We start from the raw sequence: 22,878 nt of genomic DNA, 5'->3' as shown, positions 1-22,878 counted from the left end.
ATTGGTCAGGCCTTGCCTCGACTGTGTGATGTCATATTGCCGCATCTACGGGTGCTGCTAGATATGGGGCTAGATATTTGCTTCAGTATTTCGTGAAAAGAGACTTTTCCCGTAGCGTCTTAGCTAAGACGCAGTACTCGTTCCCTCTTCTAGAGAGAACCGAGGTTACGTTAGTAACCGAGTACGTTTTTCACCAACCACGCATAACATTTTTTTTCTCAAAAACAAAATCATGTACATACATGCTGCTCACGGACACGCCGCACCTGGGATACCACCACGACCAGCGCACCAGCACTTCCCACTTCCGACCACTAAAAACTCTCTCACCCTAATAAATCCACCCTCCGGGGCCTTACTTTTTTCTCCTCGCTGTCGTGTGATTCTTCACCCCGTGACAATATCGACCAATGCAATATATATATTTTGCAAGCTGTCTGAACATTACAGCCAAACTAATTTCCCTATTATAAAGACAAAGCCTTTCAAGGACAAAAACATAAAAAAGAAGGGTGGATATTTAGGCCAAAGCGGGCGAAAATATAAATCTTTGTATTTTATCTTTGTTATTAAAAAATGAGAACAAAGATACACATAATATACAAACAGTGTTTTATTTTCAGGTACAATAGGTGTATTTAGCAGGAGCATTCAAAAAACTGAATCAACAAATATAAAAATAAACCACTATATAGATTGATTCCTGTTATTAACGTTTTTAAATCAAGAGTAGTGAGTGATTTTTCTCTTTGTGTTTCGTTTTATTATTAGCATTAAAGGAATAATTCATCCAAAAATGAAGTGTTTTATTTTTATACTGTACTATCATTTACTTACTAAAAGGTTGCTTTAAACCTTAATGAGTTTCTTTCTTCTGCTGAAGATAAATGTTAGGTTGAAGAATGCGAATAAGTAAACACCATCGTGGTCCACAGCGACTTCCATAATATTTTTTCATACTATCAAATTCAATATGGACCAGAAACAGTTCGGTTACCCACATTCTTCAAAATATCTTATTTTGTGTTCAGCAGAAGAAAGAAACTAATACAGGATGATCTACCTTTTTAATGACAGTTGGCAGCATGTTTAGCTCTGTTCCTTTTAACATCTAATATACAGGCACGCATCCATTTCTCTCTTAACGGCTTACTTTCATTTTAGACATTACCAACTATACATAGAGTCTAAACATAAACCTTGTGTGTTTTAATAGTATTAACACAACAGAAAACTTAGATCAGTAATCAGGCGCTGTTTGACAAGGTTTTTACTGTGCGGTTTATAATGTACTTTTGTGACTGCGAATAAGTGCAGTGTCCCGTGAGAGTAACTCTACTGCTGAGTTAACACTGACGTTGTCCATGTACGTCATCTCACACTGTCAGCAGTTGCTAACGAACATGATGCATGACGACAATAAATTACAGTCTAATATAGCCTAATGTTTTCTCTCAATTATGAGTTTATATCTCACAATTCTGAGTTTTTTATTCAGAATTGTGTTATATAACTAGTAAGCAAATTGGGATGCACTTCTCTTGCTATATTCTAGAAAGAATCAGCAGTTTGAAGGAATCGGTTGAATGAACGACTGAATGACTCACTTTTTTAGGACAGTGAGAAATCACCACCTACTGGCAATTTTAGTTTTTCAATAATATTTCAATTTTTTATTGTAAACCCATGCAATTTAAATTCATGCAACTTTGTGTTTCATGTGTAAATTATATCTTATATAATTATAAGATATTGGCATTATAATGCCAATTCAGATGCAGCTTCACAAAACAAAAAAAAACAAAAATGGCCACAGCCACAGGCTTCAAGTTTATGTTTCTTTCTAAAACTACTTTATTTATTTATTGTCCTTTGCATTCAATGCTTCTTTCATTTAACACAATAATGACTTTAAATAATCTTTTCTGGGCTAATTTATTGGCCCTTTTGCAATTCATTAATTGTCACATCATGCAATTAAACAAAATTACAAATTACAAAAGTTTTTCTTGCAAACTGTTTAAATGCACAAAATAAATGGCCTTAAATACTATAGCTAAATTACTTTGAGATGTAAATGCAAAAACACACAAAACTGTCCATGAAGTCATATAGGCTGCAATGTCATTTGCATACTTGTATAACATACTAAAAGCATGCACTTAAAATTGCATCTTTATAAAACAAGCCTCTTTGTCGCAATTTTTTTGGATGCACACAATTAATTAAATTACTAGCCAAATTACCATACGATACTAATGAACGCTCAACAACTAATGGATGCTAAATGAATTATCTTAAAATTCAATATTAATTGGAACTGCTATGGCAACTAAAAAATTTTGAGCAATGGTGTTGTTCGTAATATTTAGTGTGAGCAGAAAATCTACCATATGAGCACTTTTGGCATACAGTACAATATATTTAACTTGTTGTGATTTTGCAGGATGTGGCTTTATATACTATATGAGTAGTATGCATGATCAGTGCATCGTGCATATGAATTCTAATCATGCATGCTGCTTTGGACAGATAGTATGTGAAGCCACAAATTCCTCCAGGCCATGTGAATGTTTTTTTTTTTTCCTGAGCGTCCATGTAGCATCTTAATCTGCTGCATCTTGTCTGCTTAAACCCTTAAGACAGAAAGGTGATAAACCAAAACATGATTTGCTGACTGAACTCATGTTAACCCAGTGAAAAAGTGATGAATGGGACAATTACTGAGTGTTAGCGGGTAAAACAGAACATTAGAAGCGTTTTCACATCAATCTATTCTCTTATGAATGAATTCACTTTCCTGGAACGATCTATTGTCATAACACAAATAAGCGAGGCTGTGATTAATCAATTATATGATTATGCTGAATTAGCTCATGAATCCATGTCAACTGTTACACAGTGTTATGACAGTGAAACATAGCGTTATTTCCACAGTATCAGCTGAAAGTCATACATATTAGAGCTGCAAGATTCATAATGGTGTTACGGCAATGAGAAACCTCTGCCTGTGAGGATGATTCTCAGAAAATGCTCTGTCCTCTCTTAGACACAGTGGCGTCTGCTTAATAATGAAAGCTTAATTCACAGCATTGATCACAGAGCAGGAGAGTTAGAGAAAAGCCAAACAGAGTGTCTGCTCGGATGAGCCTGGAATAAAGGGGATTATTCATGAATATTTACAGCTGGAACTAAGAAAGAAAACAAGGAAAGAGAAGGGAGAAAGAAGCAGACAGATAGATGGACAGACAGAGACCGACGGACAGACAGACAGACAGACAGACAGACAGATAGACAGATAGATAGTTAGATAGATAGACAGATAAATCAAACTTAATAATGCTTAATAATGCATAACGCATTCCAGATGAAAGTGCTGAAAAAGGCACAAAAAGAGACCCTCTGGGTGTTTTCGAATGGCAAACTATCATATCACTATCACTATTTTTACAGTATGCAGTATGTAAAGTGTTCATAGTAAATTAAATACACAGATGACATCCTTTATTTGCCAAATATGCAGCATACAGTAGTTATATATAAAGTAGTCACAAAAAGTAATTAGTAACTAACATCACTTTTTATTTATTTCCAAGATTTAAAAACAAATGTATGCACTATACAGTATTTACTATAGACTGCAGTATGCTAGTATGAAGATTTTTGAGCACTGCCTCTGCTTCATACACACAGTGAAAAGCAGGTCAAGATCTCTAGTGTGACTCAGGGTTCTGCTGCATGTTGCATTTTAATGGTGCGCGACGTCATGAGCTTCAGCTCTCAGCGTGTTACCGTGGGAAAAGTGTTATCAGGAGAAAACTTCAGATGTCTCGCTTTCAGGTCAATGTGCTTAGAAAAACTCAGATGAATGATTCTCCCCTTAATCACAATAATTCATCTGCAATGTAATTAAGTGCTTCATTAGGCTGCAAAGCATGATGGAGAAGTTTCTACATCCCAAAGAGAGCAAGACAGACATGGGTGAAGGGAGGTAATATCTGCCTGTACGTCACACAGAAACTAAAGAGCTGACCTCTAACAATCTCATATTTTTAAATTTCCATAGAAAGTGGAAGGACAAAAGTGGGCTGCGGCGGTATGTCATCCTCATCAATCAGATCTCAACCTCCACACGCCTCTTGAACCTTCACTCGAGCAAAGGTGAAAGGGGGGAAATTCAATGTCTAATGCATAGTGTGCACAAAGGAATGTCAAGAGTGGGCTGAAATCATAAACTTTGATCTGATTGGCTGGTTTAACATAATTCCTGCAGTTAGAGTGCACAGGTTAAGCCTACATCAGAACATAAGGAATCTCAAGACGAATAGGAACCACAGGACTAAAAAAAGAAACAGTGTTGTCTTTACAGAAATGCTTGTACTTCTATTTAAAAATAATAATATTAATAATTAAATTAAATGTATTTTTGTTGCGGTACCAATGCAAAACATAAAAATATGCTAATTAAAAAAAATAACTTTTTAGCACTAAAAATAAAACCAATGCCATTCTTTATACTTATTTACAATTGTGTTTAAAGTTTTTCTACAAGTTATATAATTATTAAAAACAGTAAACAAGTTTCACCCAAATTTAATTTGTCTTTTAATTTATGAAATTTAAACACATTTTATTTTTGATAAATAAAGGGGATTTGCTATTAAAATTAAAACATGGAAGAAATATTGTGATTTATTTCTTTAAAAAATAAAGTTTTATAATTTTTTTCAACAGTAGTAGCAGTATCACATACATTTTACTAAATAATAGTAATATTTCTAGCTCAATGCCTTTATGTAAAAATTAACTTTTAGGCCTAATGAATGCACATTTGTCATTTTAACTGAACTTAAGACTGGTGGTGAAGCTTAAGGTATTTTTGGTCATTGAGGGTTTCTGTAAAAAAAATAGTAATAGATCATATTAATTATTATTAAAAGATAATACTACTAGTAATTCTACTATCATACTAATGTATATATAATGCACTATGAATTGATGAGCTGCTGGGTTCATGAATATTAATCACGTTGTCTGCGTTCGGTCAAACTGATTTGCTGAAATCAAAACAGGGACGGTACTAGATCAGCGCCAGCCAATGAAATTGCCATTTACGCATTAGCTCCGCCCACTACCGGAGAAACCGTTATGTCTTCTGCTTGTTCGAAAATGAATATGAATAATTCTAAATGAACTCCATTATTTTGACAGGAGAAGACAACAAAGAATAGTTTACATATAGCGTTTCGATTCAGCATGGTAAGACTCTCGCCCTCTCTCTCTTTGCATGTGTGAGAAACAGCGCTATCAGTAAAGCGACGGTGAGTCGTGCGCCTTCACAAAGAGTTTACAGAGCATCAAATACAGGTGGGCTGTGCGTCCATTGAGATGAACTGAAAAGTTCAGATCGCTTGATGGAGAGAGAACTCTGAAGCTCAGATGCTGAAATTAATGCAAGTGTCACGCGCTTCAGTCTATGTAGTAAACAAACCCGCACGTCTCTGCCATTCATTAATTCACACAGAGACGCGCAGAACACGGATTCATATTTCAAACAACTTTTGCGGCTTAAAGGCAGGGTAGGTAAAAAATTTATAAACAACTTTCTTCCAAATTTGTTTAAACTTTCTATATATATCAATGCATAATTAAAATGTAAGTACTCTGATAAAAAGAGTATAAAAATCGAGTGACTCTAGACCGTTTAATCTGTATTAAACACAGCTCATTATTTCCATTCGGGACGAAACATAGGATTGGCTTAGGCGACTGTCACTCTCTCACAACCATGGCAACCACCCTTTTGCCACACATGACCTGCCCACTTGCGCGCACGTTTGATTTGAGGAATTCAAGAGGCACGGATCCTAGGAATACCAAAACAATGGCAGAGAAATAGCAAGGCCTATGCAGTTAGTGAAGGCAAACCAGGCAAAAAAAAGGAAGACAGTAACAGTACAAGAAAAGGCAATGAACAAAAAATCTTTGGATAAACAAAGAAATAAATAGTGAGTTAATATCGGCGTGGCTTTCCAGCGATGGCGAGAACTGAGGGAACTCAAGGGGCTGAAAAGTGACTCCTTGATGGCTTTATTTCTGCTGGACAGGTAAATCTTTCTTTTTGTATTTTGATCATACATATTTTTTTGTTTATTTTTTCATGAAACATGTGTCATTAGCACACGTAGCTGCGTAATATAGCTAACATAACATTACTTAACGAGCCGTAGTAGAGGCTTTGGAAGGAGCCCAGAAGGGAGGGGATGGAGTGAATGGAAATAATGAGCTGTCTTTAAAACAGTCGTGAGAGGTCTACAGACACTCGATGTATAATAATACATTAGTAATAAGTACTAGTAATACATTAATAATACATTAGTAATAAGTACATTAGTAATAAGTACATTAGTACTAAGTATAATAATACATTAGTATTTATACTTTCTTTTTTAGAGTACTTACATTTTAATTATGTATTGATATATAAATAAAGTTTAAACAAATTTGGAAAAAAAGTTTTTTATACATGTTTTACCTACCCTGCCTTTAACATTTACAGATACTGGTCCATATGGAGATTTGATTTGATTAATTTATGCTAACTTTGACAAATTCCATGACTGTCCATATTAAAATGTAAGTTTCATTTTCATGACTGGATTTTGAGATTCCGTCCTTGTTTTCTGCTTCGCAGAAATTATAGCGCTGAACCGGGTTTGAACGGGACCTCGGTACTACCGGTACTTAAAGAAACCTGGTACCGTCACATTTACATTTTTTTAGTACCGACTTGGTACCGAAGTACCGGGTGTTTTGACAACACTAACTCAGATCTAGTTTTAGCAAATAATAGATAAATCAGTTGTATATATTTCATTTATTTTGTTCTCAAATATTTATAAAAACAGTAATATATAAAAGTAATTTATAATTTAAAAATTTAAATGCTAATAATTAAAACGTTATTTAACAATAAATATGACGTACATAGTTTTAAAATAAAAAAATAATAATAATTAATCAAACCATATGCATGAATAAAATTGCATATGAAAACCAGAATGCCACAATTTGTGCACATACTGTATATAAACAGTTTACATAAAGGCAAATCACATTTTCATCCTGTCATGATCTATCATGATCTCATTCAAACAGCACGGGCAGACAAAATACGCTCTGCCGGCTAAAGCATCTTCTTCCCACCATAAAAGCCGATCCTCATCCAATGGGATGCATCAGCATCTGTGCAGCTGCTTGCGGTTTGCTGTGCACTAATTTGAATACCAATCTATTATTGTTCAACAAATTTAGATACATGCACACACAAACAAAAAAACTCTTCTGGTTGCTTCCCATATCAGTCAAACAATCTCTTCCTGACAGTTTGTAGCTATTGTAGCTAGAATAAGCTGTGATTCAGATTTATAACGAGTCAAAATGCCTGGCTACACAAGACATACACTTCTAGAAAACAGCAACACGAGTCTATGAAAATGTCAGCAGACATCAGCATCAAACACTCTAACCATGTACAATCACACTCACACCTCATAACCCAGCAAAACACTCAATGCTGTAAGAGGTGAAAAGTGAATGAGCCAGAGATGGATGTTCATGGGAGGCCAGATATCCCACTGAGAGAAAATGCAACCAAACTGCAAAAGAGACAGCGGAGGACACACAAACACATATACAAACACATCTAGGCTTGGGCTAAAGGGTATATATTCTCTATTTCTATGGATTTAAAGTGCTCTAAATGTCCAGTCATGTCTGTGTTCTCAAACCTGTGCTCTTATGTCAGGTTACTGTTTCAGTGTTTCATGAGCTTGTTACTCAAGCAGCAAAACAGGAAAACAAAACTGAAATAAACTAAACTAAAGCAGACTACAAGACTGAAGCTTGTTGCTTTTATGAGACAAATGCCATAGTTAGTAGTCAAATGTAATGTGAAAGTGTAAGAGACACTCTGAGAGACCATGACTCTGTTACTTTAGCATTATTTATATTATTTAATAACATTCAATTATTAAATGGCAGATTCAAACCTAAAACCAAACAAATATAAAACAAAACCGTTTTAGACTTTCAAGCATTTCATCAAATATATATTTTTTTCTGATATTTCTTAACATTTTCTTTCAGCTGTATTTAAATTACTGGAAGCTATTTTTAATAAGTTTCTTTTTCAGTTAGAGATGTTCATTTTAACTGGTTAACCAGTAACCGATTTTATATAATTTTGAGCGATTAACACAATCAGTTAAATGGTTTAAAAATTAATTAATTTATTTATTTATATATATTTTTTTTCAGTAATTTATCAGAATTTTAAAAAGATTTGCGGCATGGTTAAAACACACTACGAGTATAATTATTTTTTTTGGTTTTGTTTTTTAGAGAGAAAAAAACATAAGTCACACATAAGTCGCATTTTATTACTTTATTCAGAAATAGGCCTAATGGCGACATGAAATGTTTACGAACATTATAATAAACACTGTAAACATAGCTAGGCTATTTTAGTTCACCTCACTCCACAACAAAGCCTTTCAGCTAACAGTATTTAGAAAAGAACAAGAATTAAATATAAGAACATATAGCAATATAAATGACAAGCCAAAACAAATTAATTTAGGTTAAAACTAAACTGAAACTAATGTTGGGTCTCTCATTCAACACAAAATCAAATGTTTCCATATTCGCCAAGTATTTGAATGGCAAATTATTATTTATTATGTAGCCTACTGCACTTGCTTTCCAATATCTACATAAAACAAAATGTTTTGCATAACATCACGGTGGTACAGTGATAACACTTAACGGCACATATTTTATTACATATTTAAACTGAGCAGTGTTTTTTTTTCATGTTTGACTGACTGTAATTTATTATGATAATGAAAAGGCTACGTTGTCAAGGTAGCAAAGATTAACTGTGTGCGCGCATGCGGCGCCAGCGCAATCACTTGAATTTTTTTTCTTCTAACAGTGGAAGCAACTTCTCCTTTTAGACAACGATAATCAGAATTGTAAAAGGTTTGCCTTTATTTGAGTACATTCACAATAAAAACAAATCTTTGTGCTTTTGTAAAATAAGCCTAAAGAAAAATATGATGCCGCATTCTGCCGTCTGGTTTCCTTTAGCACAGCACAAAAATGAACCTGAAACTCTGTATACTGGGCAACATTGTTACAGTTTTTCTTTAACTTTCTTAATTTATTATTTAAGAAGATATATTTATCATATAGACCTATTTGTTCATTATACACTAGTCAACATTTGAAGTGGATCCATGCCTTATCAAAGTTGTCCTAAAACTAAGATGCCGCAAAATGTGTTCTTGTCTTAGGACAACTTTGATGAACTATTTTGATCCACTTCAAATGACGATATATATATATATATATATATATATAGCCTAACTTTATTATGTTTTTCTAAACTCGCAGAAGCGCTACAGGTGCGTGATGTGATGCATGTGAATCCTCACGTTCTGTTGTTTGCTGCTAATTGCGCATGTAAAATGAATCCTCGGGAAACGAATGTTAGTATTTTTAACGGGTCGCAGACACTTATCCTTTCTAATTTAATTCAATTCTAATTTAAAATATTCTTGTCGGTTAACAGTTAATAATCGGTTAACGCGCACCGGTTGTCTGTTAGGAAAAATAAACCAAATGAACATCCCTATTCTTTTTTTTTTTTTAAACTGAATGTTTGTAACTAGTTAAGTTATGAATGTAAAGTGTAAATCATTAACACATCAACAAGACTTCATGGAAGAAAAAAGTTTTGCATCCAGACCTCATTATTTGGCTTTTTGAGACAATATTTCAGTACCTCCATCCATCCATCCATCCTTCCATTTTATCCATCCATTTAGACATGCATCCCCTTCAACCAAATATACATCATCTATCCATCTTTTTGACACAATATTTAAGTATGTCAGTTCAGACAAAAACTCTTGTGAAATCTCTTGGGACCTTTTTTTTTTTTTTTTTTTTTACACTTAATGCATCTTGATTGATCAGTCTGATATCCGATTGAACGCACACTCCATTTAAACTTGGACTCCACATAATGGAAACCTACAAATCCTGTGCTATATGCAAATATAGTGACATTTTCTTCACTAACACCAGTCAGCAAAACTTTCTGTTGAATGCTCTCTATGTATGGCAATTAGTGGCTAAAGGTACATCCATGTGTCTCATCAATCATTACTAATTAACATGTGGATTGTGAGGCTTCCAGACTTCCACTGCTGCTGCTGATGATCCATCTGGGAGAAGTAAAGTTTACATATCTGTCCAAATAACCAAAATCATTTAAAGCTGGCAGAGCTTACATCTCATACCAGAGGTGACTGGACTTCAGTCCATCTCATCTTTGGACCTTCTGGCTTGGGACATGAAGTTATTATTATGGCCAATAAGTAGCCTCTTAGATCATCTCATTTTCCTGACATACAAAAATCCCAAACACTTATTTGACACCGGAAAACCAATCAAATAACTATGTGATTGAAACTGCATCAGATGGTTTGTGGACTGATCATGGCTTTGTGGGAATGCTGCCCTATGCATTACCTTTGTACTGCAAATGTGAACTCACCCTTGTGGAAGGTGGGATTGCTGTCCTGTAGGAGGCGGCTGAGCTGGTGTCCGTTGATCTGGAGGAGGCGCAGCTGATCTCTGAGTGATAACTCCTCAAACACAGCTGGAATCAAATGGCCCACGCTGTTCTTGGAGATGGGTAACCCCAGACCCAGTGCGAGGGTGGGGGTCAGATCCACCTGCTCCAGGACACCTGGCTCATCAAATCCCTCTGCAACAGCAAGATATGTGTAATTAACTGCTCATAGGCTTGATATCATTGCACACAGAGTCTGAAATTTTCATCTGAAATTTTTGCACGTTAAAAAATAGATATGACCTCATGTTGTGTCAAGCACGAATACACACACACTGCCTCCAAAACTTTTTTTGTCCTATTTTAAAAAAAATGTACAGTACGTAGGTCAGGTTTGATTTTCTGCATTTTTTGCATCCGTAGCAAGTAGACTTGTGCCGGTATTCGGTAATGCGATATATCACTATAATGAATATGCACGATATTGTTATCGTGGGCACTTCTAAATACCGTGAATAATTATATTACAAATTATTCTGAATTTGGAATGCATTTTAAGAATACTATTCCCAAGTGGTCAAAATGCACAACACCGCTAGCCTGGTTAAAACCAGACCCTTTTCAGTTGAAACTGAATTAGGGTCTGGCAAAGCCTATTAGACGTCTCGTTTCTAAAGGGGCGTCACCGACGGACCTCGTTCAAATGCCTCTGGGCGCAATTGGATAGACCTAAAACCAATCAGAGCGATGAAGGAGATGACGTATGCAGAGCTGGTATATTAGACTTTTGCCGAATCCAGTCGGTAAGACAGCGATAACATCTTTTTTAGATATGAAGGCTTCAAGTGTTGTTCTTTGCTCGGGTTTTAACGCAAAGTTAAAGTTTAAATCACTTAAAACAGACGCGATAGCAGTTTCGAACGAATGTTCCTCTGCAGCATCCATATTTGTAATGTACAAAATCTGCTTTACCGTCGCTGCGCTGTCGTCATCGTGTAAACCCCGCCTCAACGTTTCTGATTGGTGCCGCGATTTCGGTGGCACAGAAACGAGCTAGATAGTCCTCTTTGCCAGACTATTCTGTAGAGAGAATTGAAATTCGCCGGAAGTAGTCTGGGTTTTCCCAGGCTACAACACCGCTGTATGCTGCTTGAAAGACTCTGTGCGCTTTGATGTAAACAAGCACGTATAAGAAGCACATGGAGGAACATGTGAGGGACGCGCTGAATGAAAGCACATTCACTCTCTGACAGCAGATGGTGCTAAACTGCAGAAAATGTCCTTACCCTGGAAACCCCTTAAATAAACCAGCTGACTACTTTCTGAAATATATTTAAATAATTTTAAATAGCCATTCAGATTTGTGTATTTGCTATGATGTTCATCACAGTGCCAAATACTTAAGTATTAAGACTTAATAGGTTATTTTAACCTGGACTACAACGTGCCATAGATATAGTTTGAAAATGTTTAGATTTTTTATTTTTAATTCACACTTTACATCAGGGCTTAATTTTTAACATTAGTTAATTCATTGGTTAACATAAACTGCCAATGACAAATTCTTCTGAACATTCATTAATCTTGGGTATTCCAATATTTAATAACACATTGTTAAAATGTAAAGTTGCAACTCTATTATTTAATGAGCTAACATGAACTATGACTTGTATTTTTTTAACGAAGATTAATAACTTCTGTAGCAAATGTAGCTATTGTGAATGTTAATGGTTAACTAATGAGATTGTAAAGTGATACCTATGGGTCTTTATAGTTCTTTTGCACTTTAATCTGTGAAAAACTTTTAACTTTATTTTTCTTTATTGTTTAATTTTATTTAAATGTTCAGTTATTTTTGTTATTAGAAAAAAGTTATTTAACCTATTATATTATATTATACTACACTTTTTTAAACTAAATTTCAATACCGTGATAATACTGTTTACTGTGATAAAAGCAGAGCAATTAATCGCCACAGGAAAATTTGATACCGGCATATCCCTAGTAGCAAGTATTTTGTGAGGTGTTTTGATAATCCTGCAGCTTCTTGATAAAGAGGTTTGGATTTTCTCAGGATTGGATGAACCTAATATTTCCTTTCTTTTTCTCTTTTTAAGAAGAGAGACAGTAAGATCATCCTCACTGCTTGAAGACTACTGCTGTTTGGCACAATGGATTAATTAATATGCGTCAGACTCAGTGTGTAAGGTTTCCGTGCATGACAAATTATTAGGATGATGAAAATATGAATAATGTATCTATCTATCTATCTAACCATCCATACATCTTTTCCTCTATACATCTATCATCCATCCATTTATACATCTATCATCCATCCTTCCATTTATCCATCCATCCATTTATACATGCACATCTGTCCATCCCTTTATACATTTTTCCATCCATTAATCATCTATACATTTATACATCCATCTATTGATCTATTTATACATCTATCCATCCATCTATTTATATATCCATCCATTCATGTATACATGTACATCCATCCTTTTATTCATCTATCTATCCATCCGTCCATCAATTTATATATTTATCCATCCATCTATACATCTACCATCCATCCATCTATCCATCTATATATATATCCATCCATTTATCCATCAATTTATATATTTATCTATCCATCCATTTATCCATCTCTCCATCAATTTATATATATTTATCCATCCATCCATAACCAACCATCAATCAATCAATCTATCTATCTATCTATCTATCTATCTATCTATCTATCTATCTATCTATCTATCTATCTATCTATCTATCTATCTATCTATACATGTATTCATCCATCTGTCCACCCATCTATTATCCATCCATCCATCCAATTTATATACTTATACATCCATCCATCCATCCATCAATCAATCCATCTGTCCATTTATAAATCTACCCACCCTTCCATCTATTTATATATCCATCCATCCATTTATATAACTATCCATCCCTCCGAAAGTTGTCTACTACTTTTGTTCTCATTCCAGCGCTGTTCTGCAAACTGATACCAAAAATGAAGACATATTTACATATTAATTAATGAATGCAGATCACTTCATCTCTAGCAGGAAGTTGATGACACGAAGTAAAAATTATAATATATTCTTCACATCAACATCAGCGTTTGATTAAGTCAGTAGTCTCTGCACTGTGTTATTGATGAATCTGTAGCGTTAACTCAAAAGTTTATCTATAATTCAGCTGATTGGCATTGCATTGCTTTTGCACTGTCCTCGCTGGCTGTGCATAAAAATAAACACACATATCCTTAAAAGAATCAGTAAATCGATTGTTAAATCTGTTTGAATTGAATCTGTTCTGAATCTCTCTGAAGACTGTTACGGCCTCAGCCTTATGGGTGTTGCCTGTGTGTATTTGTGTGTTTGTTTCGTTTTCTAATCGGGGGTTTCTTTCTGAATGTAGGCTCCGCCCTTGCGCACCTGTGGCCCGTTGCTCTGATGGCTCGTGCTGAGCAAATAAGTGGAGTGTGAAGGAGGGTGAGAGACGCGACGGTGACTCCGTGCGCGTCATGATGCCTAGCCGCTGGTCAACTCAAACTGTGTTCTTTGTCTTTTGTGCTACTATTTTGTTTATCTTTGTTAGTGTTTGTTATGTCTGTATTGACTTTAGTGTAGAGTAAATGTGTGTTTACATGTGAAGAGAGAGAAAAATTGAGAGACGTGAGTTTGTGCAGTCATCCTATTAGTCTTAATAAATGTTTTAAACTGCTCTCTGCCTTGCGTCTCCTTTTATGTTGCTGAACCCTTTAGCAACGAGCATTTTAACAACATGGGTTCGTAACATAAATGGGGGCTCGTCCGGAATCTTGTTGTCCAGGATTTGTGTCCGAGTAGTAGCAATTTGATTGATCTCATTTGATTCAGGTGATCCATATTCTCTGGTTAGAAAGAGTAAACCAGCGGGGCTGTGCTTAGCGCCAGTCCTGACGACGGTTTACTGTTTATTGTTTTTCTTTGTTATTTTAGTTTGTTGTTTTTGGAGGTATTCCGGGGGAGAGAGCGATCTCTTAATCGGTACCCTCTGAAGATTAGGTAGGGGATAGTTAGATTAATGGTGAGGTAGGTAGGTCCAGAGAGTGTTGGATCATTCTGATTGTTTTGTGTTTTCTTTTTTAAAAGATGGCAACGTTTGAGTTAAATCAATTTATAGATCAGCCTAGTGTTGAAATGTTAGAGACATGTCGGAAAAATGATTTGTTTCTTATTGCTCAACATTATGAGATTTCTATCTCTAGAACACTACGTAAAGAAGAGTTAAAAGCTTGTTTAGTGGCTAGTTTGATTACCAAGGGGGTATTTCCTTCTGAGACTGTTCCAGCAGCGGAGTTGGCGGCACCAGCTGCAGGAAGTTCGTCCTTACGTGTATTGAGTGGTATTCCAGTGACTCCAGTGACTGTGGCTGGCGCGGAGGTAGGTCCGTCTTTTTCGATGCCTAAATTTGAACCTCTTTCACTTTCCACCGAGGCATCATCTGGTTTGCCTTTAGAGTCACGTTTAAAGATACGTTTAGCACGGTTACAATTAGAGACTCAAGATAGAGCTCAGGCGAGACAAGATGATTTGAAGCGTCAGATCGAAATGTATCGAATTGATGCAGATACAAAAGTGCGACTGCGGGAGTTGGAGTTGCAGGTTGTTCCAGAAGTCCCTAAAAAATCTACTTTAAAAACATCTAGTTTGAAGGGTAATTCGGAGACACCGGCTGGTCCATCAAATTCGAGTATTAATTCTGTCTCGGCTGGTACCGCATCTGAGTCTGTAGTAGCGCCGGTTTCGACACATTTTGATGTGGCTAAAAATATCGCTATTGTTCCACCCTTCCGTGAGAAGGAAGTTGAAGCGTATTTTCAGGCGTTTGAAAGAGTTGCGGGTGTATTAAGATGGCCAACCGAGGTTTGGGCACTAATGTTACAATGTAAACTATCAGGTGAGGCACAAGAGGTGTGTGCATCTCTCTCGTTAGAGGACAGCGTGCAGTATGATGCCGTGAAAAATGCAATTTTACGAGCATATGAATTAGTTCCTGAGCACTATCGACAACGATTTCGTACCACGAAAAAAGGTACGTCTCAAACTTATGTCGAATTCGTTCGCGAAAAGGGCATTTTATTTGATCGGTGGATCAAAGCATGCAAGGTAACTGATTATAATTCATTGCGAGAATTGTTGCTGATCGAAGAGTTTAAAAACTGTGTTTCGGAACGTACTGCGTTGTATTTAAACGAACAAAAAGTCAGCACGGTACAACAGGCTGCTGTGTTGGCTGACGAGTACGCATTAATGCACAAAACGGTGTTTTTTAAGCGTTCGTCTGATTCTGGGGGTCCCTCACTAAAAGAAAATGAAAATCTTTCTGATTCAAAAAATAAATGGGTTCCTACCAGTCCGAAGTCCAATAGAGAGTGTGGTTATTGTCACAAAATGGGACACATGATGGCCGAGTGTCGTACTCTAAAACGGAAACAAGAGCGACAAGAGTCCTTATCGTTTCAGCCTCGAGGTTCTGTTTTGGTGAAAACTTTGTCTCCATCATTCTCTGGTTTTCCTGCGACTCCTGATAGCTGTTTTCAGCCTTTTGTGTTCGATGGATTTGTGTCGTTAAATGAGAAGGTCGAAAGCCGAAAACCTGTAAGAATTCTCCGTGATACCGGAGGGTCTCAGTCCTTTATATTATCAGATATTCTGGATTTTTGTGCTGATTCGGCGTGTAATACAAGCGCGATTGTGCAGGGTATTGAAATGGGTTTTGTTCCTGTTCCACTTCATCGTGTATACGTTTCTTCTGATTTGGCATCTGGGTGTTTTGAGGTTGCCGTTCGCCCCTCTTTACCTGTGAAAGGTGTTGACTTCATCATGGGAAATGACATAGCTGGAGGTAAGGTAATGCCGGTAGTGCAAGTGGTTGATGTCCCGTGTAATGATTCGTAGGCTGATGCACTTGGTAAGAATTTGCCAAATGTGTTTAGTGCTGTGGTGACGCGAGCACAAGCGAATCGTGACATTCAGGAAAGTGATATTCTTGGCGATTCTGTCTTTTCAAATATTTTGAAAACTGATGTTCTTCCTGATTCTCCAGACTCGTCTAAAACGACTTCTAGGTCATCTGTTTGCTTTGATCTTACCGCTGACTTGTCTGTCTCGCGTGAGACTCTGATTGAAGCTCAGCGAAGTGATCTATCATTAGACAAATGTCGTGCGAGTGCTGAAAATGATAAAATGTTGCTGCGTAACCACCAGTTTTACTGGAACGATAATGTGCTCATGCGTAAATGGAGTAGATCGTTAAATCCTGAGCAGCGGGAAGAGTGGAATGCGGTGCATCAAATTGTGGTACCTTTAAAATATCGACCACATGTTTTAAGTCTGGCCCATGACCATCCTTGGTCTGGACACCTAGGGATAACTAAAACCTATAACCGGGTGCTCCAGCATTTTTTCTGGCCAGGGTTAAAATCTGATGTCGTGAGGTACTGTAAAACATGTCATATTTGTCAGGTCAGTGGAAAACCTAATCAGGTGGTACCGCCTGCTCCTCTCTGTCCTATTCCTGCAGTCGGCGAACCATTTGAGCGTGTTCTAGTTGATTGTGTGGGTCCACTCCCTCGGGCTAAGTCTGGTTGTCAATATTTGTTGACAATCATGTGCGTAGCTACACGTTTCCCAGAGGCCATTCCGTTATGGAATATAACGGCTAAGACTGTAACTAAGGCTTTAACGAAGTTCTTTACAACTTTTGGGCTACCGAAAACTGTCCAAACGGATCAGGGTTCAAATTTCGTGTCGCACGTTTTTCGTACATCATTAAAGGCTCTTGGGGTATCTCACGTCGTATCAAGTGCATATCACCCTGAGTCGCAAGGAGCTTTGGAGAGGTGGCACCAAACATTAAAATCTGCGCTGCGGAAGTATTGTATAGAGACTGGAAATGAGTGGGATGATGGAGTCCCATTGGTTTTGTTTGCGGTGCGTGAGGCGCGACAGGACTCGCTTGGGTTTAGCCCGTCAGAGCTTGTGTTCGGACATAATGTCCGTGGTCCTTTGAAAATGTTAAAGGAGGAATTTCTCTGTGATGATTCGTTTGCGAAGCCCAACGTCCTTGATTTCGTATCACGTACTCGTGAACGTGTGCAAAATGCGTGTACTGTGGCGAGGGAAGCACTTTCTCTGTCACAAAAGAAAATGAAGAGAAATTTCGATAGGAAAGCAGTGGTGCGTAATTTTCTGCCAGGAGAGAAAGTTCTAGTGCTGTTTCCCATTCCTGGATCCTCTCTCTCTGCGCGTTTCTCCGGTCCTTACGTGATAAAAAGTAAGTTGAGTGAAACTGACTATATCTCATACACTCCAGAACGGAGGCGAAAAACCCGTTTATGTCACGTGAATATGATGAAACCATATTTATGTCGTGTTGAGTCAAAAGAGAACACTGAGGATTTGGTCTGTGAACCGGTGACTGAGTTAACCACTGAGCATGTTTCACTGCTAACTTATGCTTTGCCTACCGACACTGAGGATGATGGGTTGAATGTATCTATGGAAGCTTTAAAAGGAGGATGTTTTGAGAACTCTGAAGTTTTATCTTCGCTTCCTTATCAACTATCTTATCTCTCGCCTGAACAGCGAGAAGACCTAATGAAGCTGATAGATAGTTTCTCGAGTTTGTTTAACGACGTTCCTCCCGGTACTAATATCATCCAGCATGACATCGAGGTCGGTAGTTCATTGCCAATCAAGCAACATGCTTATCGTTGCCCAATAAATAAGAGAGAAGCAATGAAAAGTGAGGTTAAGTATTTATTGCAGAATGGTTTCGCTGTCCCGAGTAATAGTCCATGGAGCTCGCCGTGCGTTCTCGTACCAAAGGCTGATGGGTCTTTACGTTTTTGTACTGACTTTAGAAAGGTAAATTCTACCACTGTGGCTGATGCTTTTCCGTTACCGCGAATGGACGATTGCATTGACAGTCTTGGGGGTGCGAAATACATCACTAAGTTAGACCTTTTGAAAGGTTATTGGCAGGTGCCTTTAACCGAGCGCGCTTCTAAGATCTCCGCGTTCGTAACCCCTGATGCTTTTCTGCAGTACACGCGTATGGCCTTCGGTTTGCGGAACGCACCAGCAACGTTTCAACGTTTAATGTTTATCGTGTTAGGCGAAGTTCCAAACTGCAATATCTATTTAGACGATGTGGTCATTTATTCGTCTACATGGGCTGAACACATGTTGACTTTACATGACGTGTTTCACCAATTAGAAGCGGCTTCCTTAACGTTAAACCTAAAAAAATGTGAATTTGTGAAGGCTTCTGTCACCTATTTAGGGAAGCAGGTGGGAAACGGTCAGGTACGGCCAGTGGACGGAAAAGTGGCTGCTGTCCTCAGCTACCCAGTACCTACTACGAGGAGAGAATTACGTAGATTCCTGGGGATGGTTGGGTACTACCGGTGCTTTTGTAAAAATTTCTCCAGTGTTGTTGCCTCTTTAACAAAATTGTGTAGTCCTAAAGTTTGTTTTAACTGGACTAATGAGTGCCAGCAGGCATTTCTCTCTGCAAAATCTCTCCTTTGCAGTGCACCTGTTCTGTCTGCTCCAGATGTGACTCGCCTATTCCAGCTTGAAGTAGATGCTAGTGCGGTTGGAGTGGGAGCTGTCTTGCTGCAGGAGGGTGCTGACGAAATAGGCCACCCAGTATCGTACTTTTCAGCTAAGTTTAACCGTCATCAGTTGAATTATTCAACAATCGAAAAAAAGACTTTAGCTATGTTGTTAGCATTACAACATTTTAACGTTTATGTGGGGTCTAGTTCTTCTCCTGTCGTTGTTTACACGGATCATAATCCGCTGGTTTTTCTGAGCAAAATGTACAACCATAATCAACGATTGATGCGTTGGGCTTTAATGGTTCAACCATATAATTTAGAGATCCATCATAAAAGAGGATCTGACAACGTGGTTGCAGACGCGTTGTCTCGCGGATTAGTTTAAGCTTTCTGTGTGATTTCATGCAGAATCAGTTTTCTTTTCTCTTCTAAAGGAAGGAAAAGGAAAAAAAAAAAAAAGCTGATTCTTCCTTTAGGGGGAGAAGTGTTACGGCCTCAGCCTTATGGGTGTTGCCTGTGTGTATTTGTGTATTTGTGTGTTTGTTTCGTTTTCTAATCGGGGGTTTCTTTCTGAATGTAGGCTCCGCCCTTGCGCACCTGTGGCCCGTTGCTCTGATGGCTCGTGCTGAGCATATAAGTGGAGTGTGAAGGAGGGTGAGAGACGCGACGGTGACTCCGTGCGCGTCATGATGCCTAGCCGCTGGTCAACTCAAACTGTGTTCTTTGTCTTTTGTGCTACTATTTTGTTTATCTTTGTTAGTGTATGTTATGTCTGTATTGACTTTAGTGTAGAGTAAATGTGTGTTTACATGTGAAGAGAGAGAAAAATTGAGAGACGTGAGTTTGTGCAGTCATCCTATTAGTCTTAATAAATGTTTTAAACTGCTCTCTGCCTTGCGTCTCCTTTTATGTTGCTGAACCCTTTAGCAACGAGCATTTTAACAACACGGGTTCGTAACAAGACTCACTTTGCAATGTAAAATGACGATGGAGTTACAAAGACACAAAGGAAGTAAATTCAGGTTAAGTTTATGCATATACAAAAAATAAAAAACAAATTTCAGATGCTTATTAACAAGTCTGCCATGTCTCTCTCCAGACAGCATTGGTTTTACCTGCGGCTATAGCGGTGTGATGGACGATGAGGTCAGCATGAAAGCGCCACATGCAGCAGGAGAGAAAATGAGCTCATCTTTAAATAAAAACAGTGCTGCACGAGAAAGCTGGTGTGAACGCGTGTGTGTGCATGCGTATAAATGAGTAAGAGATCACAAAAATAGATCATTCAGGAAAAGAAACAATTATCACATTCACCCTGACAGTCTGGTGTAGACAGATGCTTTGCCACTCCACACTTTCATGTAGGAGAGAGAAAGAGAGAGAATATAGGGATGAGTGGAAGTGGATAATGAGCATCTCTCCAAATTCTCACACTCTAGGGCGTGAGTATAGCGTGTGTGTTTGTGTGTGTGTGTGTGTGTGTGTGTGTATTTATTCACACGTGGTTATGAGAGTATCGTGTGCTCGCTTTGTGTACTGCATCACATGACCAGTGCAACAACCGCTCTGTGTGTGTGTGTGTATGTGTCACAATCAATTACACACTAGACTCAATGCAAATTAATCCATTATAAAACAGTAGGGAAAAAATGAATTAATGCTTCATATTATTATACAGAGATGAATCAGTGGGTAATATAAAACCCTCGGGCCGTAAAATTATCCAGCAACTCACCGCAGAATTCCTCTAATGCAATCAGACTGTCACAGACATTTGTGATTTAATGTGCAGGGAACAACTACATGAGTCTATGTAGGATATGTGAGAAGGAGCACATCTAGAAAGCCTTACAGTAGAACTTTAACTTTCTACACAGTTGTTGAAAAGTTTTTTTTTTTTTTTAAGAAATTAATTTTATTCAGTAAGATGCAATCATCTGATGAAAAGTTACGGTAAAGACATTTTGTAATGATACAAATTCAAATAAATGCTGGTCTTTTGTATTTTATATTCATCAAATAATCCTCAAAAAATTATATTTTTCATAATAAGAAGAAATTACAATGACGTCTGATGGACCATGTGACACTGAAGACTGGAATAATGGCTGCTGAAAATTTAACTTTGCATCACTTGAATAAATTAAATGTTTTTATACATAACAGTTATTTTATTGTTTACGGTTATTCAAATTTTCACTGTATTTTTGAGCATAAGAGACTTCTTTCAAAAACAAAAACAAAATCTTACCCATAAAATCTTTCTCATAAAATATTACATATTTTTAAACATGATTTTAATATTCAAAAGTCAAAGTGATTACATTATTTTAAGGAAAATAAAATTTTACAAGAGAAAAAATGTACTTGATTTTATCTGATGTGAACTGACTGGATTGAAAAGTCATAATTAGTCATAATAAAAAAAATAAAAAAAACAGAATAAAATAAAAAGTACTGTCATTTGTACTGAATTAATGCTAATCTGCATTAAATTGCTACATAAACTATAATTTTGAGGACTGGAGAGAATAGAAAAAAAATATTTTGGCTGTCTGTGATGCAAGAACTAAAATAGTTGACTTGATTAAAATAGGAAAAAAAATATAAATGCAATTAAAGAATGCAAATAATTGCAAATGTGAAAGCAAAGAAAGTGTGAAACACATCAGGCTCTTTTTAGTGGAACAACCTCCCTTCATCACTACTTTACAGATACTTTCTTGATTATGCAAAAAAAAAAAAATGTCTACAGTTTAAGCTCTAACAAAAGCAGATCGTATTATGTACTCCTGCAAATGATCTAAAATGCAAGAATGGTTGAAACAACTCCTAAACAGATGAACAGTAGCACACAGCTTTGCACATTCTAAGAATATCTTGCACAGTCATTAACACTGATCTGAAAAATGCAACTGTTTTTGATTTAAGCATTGTTCTGCGTCATGCGCTTACACATAATCGCTGCTGAGAGTTTGCTGAAACAGACCTTTGATACTGTGAGACTCTACTGTAGCTTCCTGTTCCTTGAGTTTTTGCAGTAAAATTGTAAATAACTTATTAACTGGTGCATCAGCAACACGATCAACCCCCGTCCCTCACAAAGACATTCATTTTCTTAAATGAATGTGTGAATATGCTGGTAGTTTAAAGATAAAGATGAAAAATCATCAACCCAATCAGGCCGACTCTCAGTCTGGGGACTGTTTATTGTGAGTAAAGCTTCTTTGCTGGAGACCGAGGACTATTAGAGCCCTTGTTTCGCTGGATATCTGTCATACAGCCATTATTGGATACGGCTTAACAACTGTGGGAGGAATTTTGTGTATGGATTGCACTAAGTCTGGCCAATATACTTTACTGAAGAACCAAGACATCAAATATACAACCTATGCTTAAAAAAACTTCACTTTCAAACAGAGGAACTTTGCGAAATCGATAGAAGATCATCCAAAATGTTTTTCTTGAACTTCAAAGAGTCGCATAACCTTTATGTCTGGAGGAGAAACTTCATGTGAGTAAACTTTCCTTCAAAACACCATGAGATAACATCATTTTTCTTTTCAAACATAGGATTTTCTGGCAAATCCAATAGACAAAT

At 37.0% G+C, this 22,878-nt stretch overlaps 1 protein-coding gene across 1 annotated transcript in view; it reads right to left on the bottom strand.

Moving 5' to 3' along the window:
• pigg (phosphatidylinositol glycan anchor biosynthesis class G) overlaps nucleotides 1–22,878 on the bottom strand; it is a 175,639-nt gene that overhangs the window by 103,247 nt on the left and 49,514 nt on the right. The window contains exon 6 of the mRNA XM_059516243.1: nucleotides 10,625–10,837. Coding sequence (XP_059372226.1) covers nucleotides 10,625–10,837 — 213 coding nt within the window. The remainder of the gene's footprint in view (nucleotides 1–10,624; nucleotides 10,838–22,878) is intronic.

Source organism: Carassius carassius, chromosome 29 (assembly GCF_963082965.1).
Source record: "Carassius carassius chromosome 29, fCarCar2.1, whole genome shotgun sequence".
Classification (NCBI taxonomy): domain Eukaryota; kingdom Metazoa; phylum Chordata; class Actinopteri; order Cypriniformes; family Cyprinidae; genus Carassius; species Carassius carassius.
The sequence above is the reverse complement of the archived record's forward strand: the minus strand, read 5'-3'. Positions and strand labels throughout refer to the sequence as shown.